The sequence below is a fragment of the Pagrus major genome, chromosome 8 (genome assembly GCF_040436345.1).
Source record: "Pagrus major chromosome 8, Pma_NU_1.0".
NCBI classification, from domain to species: domain Eukaryota; kingdom Metazoa; phylum Chordata; class Actinopteri; order Spariformes; family Sparidae; genus Pagrus; species Pagrus major.
Window position 1 is genome coordinate 30695770 of NC_133222.1, and position 14023 is coordinate 30709792.

General features: G+C 42.1%; 1 protein-coding gene across 1 annotated transcript in view; it reads left to right on the top strand.

The window, feature by feature from the left end:
- Positions 1–14023, top strand: part of tmtc2b (transmembrane O-mannosyltransferase targeting cadherins 2b) — a 103538-nt gene that overhangs the window by 75117 nt on the left and 14398 nt on the right. Inside the window, exons 7-10 of the mRNA XM_073472648.1 lie at positions 699–777; positions 4121–4242; positions 11336–11417; positions 13534–13648. Coding sequence (XP_073328749.1) covers positions 699–777; positions 4121–4242; positions 11336–11417; positions 13534–13648 — 398 coding nt within the window. The remainder of the gene's footprint in view (positions 1–698; positions 778–4120; positions 4243–11335; positions 11418–13533; positions 13649–14023) is intronic.

A 14023-nucleotide genomic window follows, 5' to 3' on the forward strand; every position in this document is an offset into this window, starting at 1 on the left:
AAAACCATGGTGAATTGAGATAAAAATGCACGCAGTCGCCTGAGGAGCCTTTGGGGGACACTGAGAAAATGCCCCGTTTTATATGGACATGTTCCAGAATTGCCTGTGTCATTGGGGACTGAGTGTTTTGTGCAGATAATCTTCAGGCTGTCTCTAACAAATTCGCTCCCTTTCATGCCCCCAAAGACCTACAGTGCTGGCTAAAATAACGCTTTCCCAACGCTGCACATTTATATTGTACACAAGCACTGATGCTGCTGATTCAATCAGGACTGAAGCAGTGGTACCGCAGATTCAATAAAAGCTTTTATAAATTGTTGGCGTGCAGGAGAAAGCGAGCAGTCCCACTTCCTCCGACCTCTAACCACAACATTTCCCTTCGGCTATAAAGTAGTTCCAGCTCCCTCCACCATTTAAACTCCGAGGTGAATCGCTGCACCTCCACTCTATACATACCAGAGTCAATATGTGACACCGCTCTAGTCGTCTTAACAGCCGTGACACTGAGGATAGACCCTTTCTCTTTAGACTCTGTATGAACCAGCCTCCCAGCGACCCCCAATTCCACGCTGTGTATTCACTGTGTCAGGGCCCCTGGCTGCAGGGGAGGAATGACTAGTTACTCCAACGCCAGTTTCTCTCCACTTTCTAATGCAAACATCCCCCTCCTTCTCTTTTTTTATTTGTTTCATTCACAGGAGGCCCTCACAGTGTTTAAAGAAGCAATACAGAAAATGCCAAGACAATTTGCACCACAGAGCCTCTACAACATGATGGGTAAGAGCGGCTTTTGTTTCAAGACCTGGAGCATAAAATCTGTTGCTTTGTGGAACTGGACAGTGGAACGAATGCTTAAAGGTTATTTTTGGGCTATTTTTTCAGCAATAGGCAGCTATTTCTTTGTTCTTCTGGGTCCTTTAAAATGTAAAACCTTTGCGTTTCCTCTGGACATGCACCTTAAAACTCTGCCTAAAAACAATGCCAACAAAAGACCAACAACAGAGTTTGATGATGTTATAAAGTAGCGTGGCATCATGGGAGTTGTTGTCTTCATTATTAAACCACCACCACCACTGATCAAAATCTATCTGACAGCGACTCGAGCAAAGTCAGGTTCACAGCCGAGGTAATGTATTAATGTTTAACATTATTTGTAGTCACATACATAGACTTATTTCCTCACACGCATATCGTCTAATTATTTTTTGTGAGTAATACCAATAGACGACCAAATGAAATGCACTGTTACCTTGAGAAATATTACAGATTTCTCTGGTTTGAACATTGTTGGAAACATTTGGTATAATCAAAAAATGTAAAATTAGGTTTTTTCATGACAAAGGCTTGATGCCATGTTAGAGCTTGTTTTTAAGGGCTAACATGGCGTGACAATAAAGGAATTTTAATAGTTTAAAATGGTTTTGAGTTTTCTTGAAATTTTTATGTTGACATTTGGGATTATGTAAGTAAACAAGTCAACAGAATAACAAAATGCAGGTTAAAATCACTGATTTCAGCTGAAGTTGCCACAAAACCAACAGTTGTTTGTGATTGTAGATTACTATTAATGATTCAACATTTTCATGTGTAAAAAAAGTGGAGGTAAAACATTTGATATCAGTGTTTCCCACACAGACTTTACTCGCGCAGTCCTCTCAAGTACATTTGGCGAAAGGCTTTAGCATTTTATAATCTTACTTTTTCTTTATCCTCACAAGAGAACAACGCCATCAGCAATCAGTTAACGAGTGGACAGTTTCGCGCTCGCTCTTCGCCTGCCGTCCACTGTCAATCACACATGCATCCCTCCAGTAAACGCACTGATTGTAATGCCATGTCTGTGAGGTTTCAGAAGATATTAACCCCGGGTTCAGATTTCTGGGGGCTTACTGTAAGCCCTCGCTCAATGAATGTGAAGATGAAAATGAGATAGAGCTCTAGCTTCCTGTGGAATAGTGTTCAGTTTAAACCAGGGCTAAGATATATATACTGCAGAAAGTTTTCTGGAGTGTTGCAGTAAAAAATATTGTCAGAAAATTGTGTATAATCAGCTTTAGATACACATCAAGCAAAAAGCAATATATCCATTTATATCAGTGAAAAATTGAATGTGAATTAATGCTGTTTACAGCCTTTAGACCAGACGGTTGTAAGGTTTACAAAACCATGTTAATTAGAGTTCATTTGCTTTTCACTACAAGAACAACCGAGCCTGTTAGACTACAGCTGGAGAACAGCTGCTTTCAGACTCATTATAGCTGCTTTCTCTTTGCCTTTTTTCTTTCTTTCTCTGTCTTCCTTCTGCTTTTAACCCTCTCACACACATGTAGCCACTTACACACACACACACACACACACACACACACACACTTGAAACATGTCTGTAATCCAGACTAGGTAGTGCCACAGGTTCGCTTATGCGTTGGCAAAATGCAATTTGACAGGCCGACTGAGATTATGTCAAAATGTTGATGAAAGCTCCAGTCACCGTTAAGGAGCAGCTCTGCGTCTGTAATGGCGGCGCCGAGCCAGAGTTCCGTGATTTCTGCAGCTTAGCATTGTTTCCTCGCTGGACTGATTTGCACACTTGGCACACCTGCTCATATGTATTTCCAGTTCCAGTCACCGCGCAGCTCTCATGCTGTTTGTCAGACGCCAAAGAGCAGCAGCTTTCATCAGAGGCAGACCTGGGTGGTAATCTGCACCCCGCTGGTCCCGCTCCAACACTCTCCGGTGGGTCGAGGAATGTTCCACACCGAGGAGCTGGTTTTCGGTGTCACTTCTTATGGCGCGTTGATGTTAGCGCTAATCTCATGTGGAGGTCTGCTGCCGGGAAGGCGAGAGGAGTATTTTGGCTGCTTTAAAACCCGTCAACAAATGAAGAGGTCATGTCAGAGCAGACCTGAACATACGTTTTGTTAAATAGTTCAGCGCCTTGGGTTGGTGGGAAATCTCTGAAAACCAGATGAGTTATTAAACTAAAGTTGAAGCTGGCCATGGTAGTTAAGGAATATTTCCAAACTATCTCTGTATGGCAACAGTTCTTTAATCCATTATTTTACTCTATTTGATGTTAGCTATTGACAAGGATATTGTCATTATGTTGCTACGTTATCATGGATTTCCAACACTTAAATCTGAAACATGAGGCTGTACTGATGGATATCATCTTGAAAATATATTCTCATGTATTACTTTGCCCCTCAAGGGAAAAGTCTTGAGTCTGGTGCTTTCATTTTTTTCCCAAATAAAGGAAGTTACGTCTTAAATTTGATGCCTTCTACATACCTATGTGCTGAGAAGTATGGTCATTACACAGCGTTATCGCTCCGAAAAGAGAAATTATGTTTTCAAATCATTAAACAGGTTCCAGAGTTGTGATTACGCATGTGACACCTGCTGCTTATCACAGTTTCCGATCAAGGAAGTCCTGATCCGCAGGGATCTGAAGTTTTAGTCCTCTCTAGCCTAAACAACCTGTCATCTGAAATAAAAACCATGTGACCGAGTTGTAGTGACTTTTTAACAACTCGGATAAAATCATTTTCCTCCCCTCATAATGTCATGATGCTCATTTTAACCGTGTTCAATTACTAGCTGATGTTGTCAGATTCTTGCAATAATACAAGTGTTATTGGATGGCTATGAAAGAGGAGTTATTGTTTGTTCAGGTGTGAGCAGGCGGAGGGTCAGAGCTGGTGGTGGAGGAGGTATCGGATGATGTCTGACAGATCAGGGAAAGTGAGGGAGTGTGGTGTAGGTTCAGTAATGTTCTCCTATCATTCAGAACTGAAGGATATTTTACTTTTTAAGAAATAAAAACACCTCCAATGTCATATATCTCCATTACCCATTAGGTATCAAATGTTTGCTGCTGTGAAAGACATCAAAAGTAGATCTAATTGTTTCTGCAGTATTAATGTAGAACTCTTAATGTTTCCATTCTCTTAGCTCAGTGTCAGATATACAAGTAATAATACCAAGGCCGGATTCCGTGCCCCACTGGACTGAAGTCCCGTCTCACTGTCATGGAAACCCTCAGCTGAACAATGGGAAGATGTGTGATGTCTTAACCTCTGACAGCTCGACCCCTGACTCGACCCTGTTTCTGCTCTCACAGGGGAGGCCTACATAAGACTGAACAAGCTGACTGAAGCTGAACACTGGTACAGAGAGTCCCTGAGAGCCAAGCCGGACCACATTCCTGCTCACCTCACGTACGGCAAACTCCTGGCTATGACGGTAAGATTTAGGTTTTTGTGTCATCCTTCCTTGAAGGCGAGAATATGTTACTTTAGAAAGAAACCAAACATTATTTCTTTTACAAATGAAAGGTTAAATTCCTCAGGAACACAATTCTTTGTTTTTTATTTCAATACACTCTTTAATTCTGCTGTTGCAGCCTTTCATGGTCTGGTATAACCATTAGCTTTAAGTGGCTACAATCATTGCGTGTGACTTGTGGGCCATAGTAAGTTCACTGAATTAATGGACTTTTTCAACAAAACTCATACAGTTATAGACAAATGCAATTAACCAAATAAAATATCTGTAAGGATTTATGCTAACCACTGAGCTGTAGCTTCACTCGGGCAGTTTTATGAGCTGAATTTATACAGTACATCTGCATTAAGAGCATAATATATAAGAATTATAATTGAAAACACTAAAGAATTCAAATTGTCAACAGAATGTGAAGAAATAACATTTATGAGATATTTACTGAAGTCATCATGCTAACCAGCTAGCCAGCTAGCCCCAGTCCTGTGCTAGCAGTGTAAACACCAACACTCCCCCGGTTCTCTGAGCTCCCAGTCTGTACCGCTAGCTACACAGCTAACTGAGCAAACTGGCTTATGGCAGCTACAGTTAGCCTAGCAGCAGTTAGCTGTTACTCTAGTGATATGCTGCCCTCTATTTAAGTATGATTTTGACAGGTGGTCAATTCTTTCATATTGCACCTTCAAGGGGCCCCGCCATATCTATCGAAAAAAAAGTTTAGAAAGTGTCTCACATTCTGGTTCCATAGTCATCTTTCCATTTTAATTTGATGCCGTTTCGGCCCTCAGGCCTTCTTCAAGACTTCCTCGTCTACTTCCAGTGATCAGCACCTCATGACAGCCCTTGTATGATATTAGGTTAGGGAGAGATCACAGTCTGTGTAATAAAGAAAAAACAGTGACTTAAGACATGTGGTTATTTTTAAACATTAAACTGAAATAATGATCTTTTCCTAACCCTACCCAGAGTGCTTCTGGTGCCTAAACCTAACCACAGACAGGAGTCTGGATGCAAACCCTGGATTCTGGTGTCACAGTCCTGCACTTTGTAATCTTTTCACCACAACGTCATTATGAAAACTGTTTAGTAATATAAAAATATAATCTCCTGGAGACAGGGTTGTTTAGAGGCTTGTGGACTTTGCTGAGCCTGAAGACAACATTAAGGACTTTAAAGACAGACTCTCAGCAGCCGTCTCCTCTTCACAAACAAACATCTGGTGACACTGCAGACCTTCAGTGCTTTTGTGCGTGTCCCTCACAAAGTAAATGAAACAATGTGAACACAGTTACTGTAGGGGATATAACTAAAGCCTGATGTAGCCCGATCATGTATTAAACTCTACACGCATCTAGCGTTGCAGTGGTGATATCAACACGTGAAATCTAATGCTCAGTTATTATTTTAAACCTACTCCCATTAACAGATGAGTACAGCTTTACTCATACATGGATGTGTGGGTAGTTGAATGCATCTGTCAGGTCTAAAGGCTGCCTGGCTGCCTTCTTCATGTTTGACCTCACATCGTCCACCTTCTTTCTTCCCTGAACCATTCTTATTCTCTACGTGTACTCTCTATGTTCTTTTCACTTTCTTTTTATTGCAATCTCTTTCATCTCTGCTGCCTTTTCATCTGTTCTCTCCAGCTCTTTACTGGTGGTCGTAATGTCCTGAAGTCTCTACAGTCAATCAATAGTGTGTAGGTGAGAGAGAGGGAAAGGATTGGAAGAGAGCGAGTGAGGAGCGAGAGCAGGTGGACACATTTCTCAAGATGCGCCCGTCTCTCATGGCAAGAGGGACTTCTTGATTAAAAATCTTGCCCCGGCTTGTCCTGCTTTCACAACCTTAAATCAACCTGCAGAACATGTCAGATATTTGACATGTTTGTGACGTCGCTCTGCAAAGTATAGAATTGAAATCGTAAAGAAAGAAATCTATCAACGCACCCAGCCTTTACCAGGAGAGCAGAGATAAAAATCCTCTTAGGGTCACACAGCTGACTTGTGTTTCAAAAACCAAAGAAACTGTCGTCTGAGGGAAGGTCTCGGGGGCAGGAGAAGTTTCCAGTGTCCCCGAGTTTACGAGAAGGTGGTCATGCGGTCGGGTCACACAGTCATCCGTTACAGATCGCAGCTAGATAGGCATTACTTTGGAGTAGAGCTGACCGAGAGGAGCAGTCAAAGCTGAAAAGGGACTGTCGGAAGAAAAATAAACAAATTAGAGGAAGAGTTGCACAGAAGGTCAGAAGAAGGGAGGGCGCGTTCTGCTGACACCCCTCTCCTCACAGTCTGGGCCTTAATGAAAGGAAGAAAATGTGTTTAAAAGCCTGGAGCAGTGGGATCTGGATTTCCACAGAAAGTCTTCCCAGCCCTGTCCCTTTTCATTTCCTCTATGGAGACGGAGTCTTTTTCAAGTTCTGTTCATTCATTGCCTTTCCAAATTCTTCGATTGTGTCTTCATAATTGATATGTGTGAAAGAATTATACTCGCACCCCATTAACCTAAGCTTGCTGGGAAAAAATGTTTTTTTTTCCAGTTTATCCAACCAGTTTTGTATCCACAGATCAGCAACACGTTAGCCCTGACAGTTTGGGAAATATGCATTTTCACTTTTTTGCAGAATATTGCTATTGCTGTCATTTCTGTATGGCAAATATGAAGCTATCCCTGGCAGCTGGTTAGCACTTAGCACATTGAACATTGCAAACAGCTAGCTTGGCACTGTCCATAACAGTGAAGTGTATGCCTGGTGCTGATCGTAGCCTCATATTTACCGCGCAGACATGAGAGTAGTATGGATGATCTCATTTAACTCCACGCAATGAGGTGAAATATCAAACTTTTCCGTTACACCGTTTCTGTTAATTCTTCCTAATGGTTGTCAAGTGTTTTTGGCTCAATAATGCCATTAGTATATTGTCAGTGAAGCAGTTTTACGGTTGTAAATCATTGTGAGTCTAAATTAAATTGAGCCCCAGCACCAAACTGTATTGATTTTCCCATCTGTGGTCAGAGTGATGGTCAGCTTAAAGAATTGTTCAGCTGACAACATTGATAAAAGTTGCTTGTTAAGCTGACATGAATTCCTTTCTGCACAAAAGCCACCGGGCATCAAAAATGATCTGAAAGCAGCCTCGGTCAGCGGGGACAGTGTAGGGGAACAACACTGTTCTATAGAGGAGAGTGTTAAGATTTGGTGAAGTGGATTCAGGGATGAATTCAGCGGGCCGTGAAGAGAAACTCATTTTATTTACGAAACTGTTATTGATTTTGGAGGCAAGCGGAGCTCAAACCTGCAGGGATGAATATCTGTAGATCTCTGACGATGATAGATGGTGGAGGGGTTCTGAGCCTCCGTAATCCCACGAGGGCAAATAATGTCATCAGAGAAGTTGTTTGGACAAGTTTAGGGCCTCTTTATCCATGAAAAAAAGAAGCGTCTAGAAAGACGAAAGAAGTATATTTTTTAACTCTAAACTGTTGGAAAGTTTGTACCCATGACTTGGAGTTTAATGTGTGCTCTTCCTATTGTGGCTGTGGCCTCTGTGCCTGATGACAACAGCGTTTAAGCATGATCAAAACCAGTGCCGGAAGTTGACCGCCCACCACCCCCTCGCCTCTTTCATCCCCTACCTCCACACTCCCTGTGGCACCGGTGAGTGATGAAGACGCTTCAGATACTGTCAGGGGTTTAGAGGTTCAGATCCCTGCGGGAGAGGTAGAAAGACTGCGAGATAAGGCTTGATGGCAGGGTCAGAGAAGGGTGACGAGCAGGATGGTGGAGCTGAGCTGGTGGCCGTGGCACTTGGAGCTAAGAGCTGCCGTGATTTGAGGCTGAAGGGCGGACAGAAAAAGAGGAGGAAGGCAGAGTTAATCACACATATCAGTATCGGCCTCCCGCTGCGCTGACCCCTCCACACCTCCGCTGACACCCCAGGAAACAGGATGAATTTAGAGTTCTCTGTACACAAAGCAGGTCAGAGATGGACACGGCTTCCTTGACGCCTGCAATATTGGATTCAGTCGTATGCTTGTCACTTCCTCAGCTAATGCGATTCAGGCTTTATTCATAATCACTCCGCCGTCCACAGAGCCAGAGCTACATCTGCAGTTTATCTGACGGTATCAGGAGATTTTAACGTGTCAGGCACGCACCACACGGCTCAGCATGTGTGTGTCAAAAGGGAGGATATTGTATCCACACAACGAGCCGACTAGAATGAGAAGTGGATATATTTAATGGAAAGTTTGGTTTGAAGGGTGTCTGACATTTTGTTATCGACTTCCTGTACCAGTTTTGTGTTTTTCCAGCCCCTCCCCACGCTGGGCGCCTCAAGGTGCTTCCATGTCAGCATCGGAGGAGCGGTCATGTCAGGAAATATGGAAAGTGACAGCGAGCAAGCTGGCTGTGGGTTCCACTGATCCTCGCCTGAGTGTCTTCCATTAGCACTCGTGTCACGCAGAAGAGATATTATATTTAGGTTACACTTTGGGGGGAAAAAGCCAGGGCAGCATTAAAACAGGTAAACATGCCAGGATAATGGCAAATGGGTGCCTTTAAAAAAAGAAAAAAAAGGAGAAAAAAGTGCTTTTATTAAGCGTCAGGTCAAAATTTTAGTTTTTCTGATACTTCTGTTTACAACCAACTACCTGTAAAAGGCTTGGGTGATATGGCCTTAATATAATCTTGTAATATGATGATCCACGATGTTTATCTAAATGTTTTCGAATCTCCTCAAAAGCACTTCATAAATGTCATATGACTGGTGACAAACTCTTATTTATAACAATGTTTTTTACCTTTTAAGACCTTCATATCAATGCGACAATATTGTAGGAATGACTATTGGTACATTGGTACACAAAATATTAACCCAATTAAATTTTGATAAATAATCATTGGAAATGTTGATGTAATGTCTAAGTGGGTAAAGGCAAGTATTTGAACAAGTCGAACGGTCTGTTAAGTTCAGAAAAAGACATTGATTTACTGTAATGCCAGAAAAAGACAACACTTCTATATCTATGTTCATATCTAGCTTATTCTCATATCATGACAACAGTGCAATATTGGTATGATCAGCCCTAACATGACAGAACCCCGGCCTTAGTGGTACTTTATGTTTAGTGCTAATTAGCACATTTTAGCATGCCAAATAAGAGACCAAACTAGACGTCCAACTGCTTAATTTCATCTTTTCGTCACTGACTAGTTTGCCAGGCATGTGCAACACATTGGCCATACTCTTTTTCCGTCTTCCCACTTGGCAATGCATATCTTGTTGCAACACACAACACATTTGGACAGAGAAGATTGGCACAGTCAGAGAGAGAAGGAGAGAAAATTAAATTGCATTTGACAGTAACCAAACCTGATCTGTACAAAGCAAAGGTTAGGCAGCAGAGCTTTAGGACAAACCTTCACTGAACACAAAACGTTCAATAAAGAAGTGCCTTGGATCAGAAGTTGGGTTTCATGATTATTCGTAGAGACGTACAGGTGAGCCAAATGTGTTATAATCCAGAAATGTTGTAGATGAAAGAGAATACAGTTGCCAGTTTAAGGGGGTTCAGTAGTGAAGTAATACAACAAGTGTAACAAATTGCCTCCAAAGGGATTAATAAGAACTGTAATAACATTTCTTTTAAGATGAATAATGACAAATGAGAACTCACTCCGGGCATGGTATCCATTCATATACTTAGACGTGTCATAATCCCAATCTTCCATCCATCCACTCACAACTGCAACTCATTTAACTGAGTGAAAACTTAATTCTGAGGTTTAACAAACAGACGCAGGCCTCTGTTATTATAAAACCAGCTGGCCCTCAAACATACACATTCCTCCATCTGTGAATACGAGTATAAAAATATACAGAGATTATGTTTTCAGACTAGAACTGTGATCACTGCTTGGACACTATCGACTATATTAAACATGTACTTATCGCCGGCTTGGTTTTCCACAGGATCAAGGGAAACCCTACTTAGATATTTACATTAGAAAATTATGTATTTATTGAATCCACAGCTCTCTGGAAATGTATATGCTCGACTAAGTATACAGTCATTAATGCTACCCTGTGACTGGATCAGAGCCCATTCTTCTGTTTGACTAAACTGAGGTATTTTGCACAGAGTTTAAATACATTATAGTCTTGGTACAAGTCCAAGTTAACAATATATGCAATTATTCATGCTAAGGCATTATATTTTAATGAAATGCACACTAATGGTTGCATTGCTAATGCTAAAACATCAGCTTTATAGATGAGTGCACATTGTTAATTGTTGATCAGATGACATCTGGTGCCCAACTGAGAGCAGGGATGTGTCAAAGTCCCAGCTGGCACTTCTATTGGCCAGCTGCTCTGTTCTGTTTGAGCTGTGATTGGTTACGTGTCACAGTGTAAAGGACCTGAGGGAGCTCTTGAGGTCCACGGGGCTTCGGTGATGCTTCCCCTCATCATGGCATGCTCACCCTCCCAGTATGGATTCTTTCATCTCGCTAAAGGCTTGAACAACATTGCCCACACGGATCAAAGCGTCAGTGTGTGTGTGCCGTGCACCTGTGTGCACCTACATGAAGCCACAGATTCCTATAGATGTATGATCAAGCTCACCGTTTCTCTTTCCCCTTCCCTCCTTTCCACCCTCCCGCTCCGATCCCATCCACTCCTCTCCGTCTTGCTTCACAGTGGTGAGGCCACACACACCGGCAATCTGCGGTTATGCTCTGGAAGTGTTATATGCACTGAAAAAAGTGTGTAATGAATGAGCCTTTGCCCCCGTCTGGTCGGCCGTGCCAAGCATGACAATGTGCACTTTGACAGGAAGACACATGAGCCTGAAAGAATAACCCTGGTGGTACATGTGTTTCATGTCTATTTATTAAGATTTATTGTTAAAGTAGGTCTGTGGTTTGGAGAGGGACATGAGGTACACACAATGGTATTTTGGCCCTGGAGCTGAGTGTGGTGTTTTTATAATGAGTAGTTTTGAGGAGCAGTTGAAACAATAATGACACTGTGTTTAATCCGTCTTTCCTCAGGGGCAGAAAACAGAAGCGGAGAGGTACTTCCTGAAGGCCATCCAACTCGATCCCACAAAGGGAAACTGTTACATGCATTATGGTAAGCATAGATATGTATTTTTTTTGCTCTCAATTTGACATATCCTAACTTTAATCCTACAACCTCTGATATTGAATTTGGCAGTTTAACACATACACAAAGGCAGGAACTTACACACCTTGGCAGGTTGTTGGGACAGCAGTGTTGGCTGACCTCTTTGCCATCCCTTCCTCTAAACAGCCGTGGTGTCAGTCTGCACGTGGTTAGCAGAGGATCGCAAGAAGAGAGGATGGTTTCCTCAGATTGTTCTCTTTAATTTGGTGGAAATATGGAACGTGACAATTTCAGCGTCTCTCCTCTTATATTATTTTCCATGTGACTCAACATGAGTTGACGTTGCCGCGTCGCCTCTTGGATATAATTACTGTCATAGCAAAACTGAGTTTGACTAAGCTGACAAGTAACTTGCTTCCTTCCTTCAAAACCCTTTAAAGCCACGTCTGTCAGAAGCAGCATTTTATAATGAACTGATGTGTCAGCTTGCCGCTACCATTGCACCAGCTTGTATTTGACATTTGAAGACATGAACTTCACCAGGTAAATGGTGAGTTTTTGAGGTTTCGTTTGTCTGAGTTGTTGTCTTTAAAGGTCAATAACTTTGTTTAAGATCAGATAAGCTGTATTGATCCACACAAGGAAAGAGTGCAGAGACAAAGAATGGGATTCATTAATGCAATTGACAAATCATTGAAGTTGAAGCATACACATTTTGCAAACTCTTCTTCGCTTTTTATTGGCTCACACACAAACAATTCACCTCTTCTGTTTATATTTATGTTGTTGTACAACTAATTTCCCTGCCATTTAAACTGACATTTAAATGAACACTAGTTGAGTAGTCTGAAAGTAAATCACGCTCATAAATTTGGTTAAAATTGACATTGTACAAAAAAATAATATATCTTTGGGAGCATTACTGCATATGTGAAAAAAATAGTATAAATCCTTCAGTGGCTCCAGAGGAAGCTGCATGTAATCTGATCAATTGCCTCCAGTGATGTCACTTTGTGGCTAAATTGCATTGTGGGTAATGTAGGCACCAGGTTGTAAAAAGGAAGAAGAACCTTGTTGGGGGAGAAATAAATGTGATATCTCTGGTTCTGCTGTATCAGTTTTAATCATGTGTTTTTAAGCAGTCCATAATGAGTCAACAGTGTTATTGGAGTGCAGTGCAAAGCAGTGGACTATTTTTCAAAAGCTGGCGCCTACACTACCCACAATGCAATTTAGCCACTGAATATTTAACAGCTTACCATCAAAAACAAATACACAAAATTGTGTTGTGAACTGCTGGAAATTCATAATTTCAATTTAACAAAGGTGACAAAGCCCAGTGGGTGGAGCTGGTCATGTTCTGTGTTCAGAACTAAATCTTACAATAAATTACATCATCAAAGTCTGTATATACAGACCACCTTTATAATATATTGAAAAATATAACAGGGCACTAGCATTTATTGATGGGACTGTCTTTCCTTTATGACTCATAGATTTGATATATCATGATTCCTCCATAACTGTGGAGGTGTTTGTAACCTACAGCTATTTTTATTTTATTCTCAGTCATGCTCTGAAGTCTCACTTTACCTCTGTCTCTCACCTCAGGCCTGTACTCACAGCTCCAGTTTCATCCACAGTTATTAAGGAAAATATGCTTAGGTTCACATAGTGGGTTAGCATCCTGGTCCAGTAGTGGGGCTAACCAAAGTCAACAGGGTATTAATTCCACTTTAAACCTAACCCATACCGAGGGGTCCACCCTCAGTTCATGGCCTTGTCAAGCTACCACTATCCAGTCTCGTTCAGGTCCACAGAGGCTGACTTCCAACGCAGCCACACCCGTAATAAGACACAAAGCTCCAGCGAGACACATTTTCATTTTTAAAGAAACAGATCTAACAAGGTCGGCTAATGTGGACAAATGGGTCTGAGAGATGGCCAAAGAATGATGGTATTTTAAACTCATATCTAGTATTTCAGTGTATTATTTCAGGGGCAGACCAGGCTGTCCCTCTATCAGGGCCAAATTCAACACTTGCAGACTGCATATCCCTCTGTGCGTCTGTGGGGATCCCTCAGCGTTTTAACAGCAGCGCTGTTCTCTCTCGGCCTTCAGGTCAGTTTTTGTTGGAAGAGTCGCGGCTGCTGGAAGCGGCGGAGATGGCAGAGAAAGCTGCGCGTCTCGACAGCGGGGAGTTTGATGTGGTCTTCAGTGCGGCCCACATGCTCAGGTGAGTGTTTGATTAGATTTTCTTTTTTTTATTTGGTGATATCCATATCCCCAGCACATGCACAGAGACAGTGAATATATTTCATTCCTTGTAGCTGAGATGTGTGGGCCACAGTTTTCCAGGGCTGAGTAGAAAGGCTGTGTATGAGAGGGGGAGGTCTTCTGTCTGCATGGTTTATCCAGGGGCTTACATTATTCCTCAGCCAGTGTGATTTACTTGGCTGTACTCTGTAATCCTCTTCTCTCGCCGCAGTGCCAGCCAGAGAGCTGCTGGTTTGTCTTAGCGTGCTGTGCAGCTATGTATCTTCATATGCTCTCCCTCGCTCTCTCTTTACCTCTGTCTCACTCTTTCTCTGCTGGCCCTGGCTCATACTTG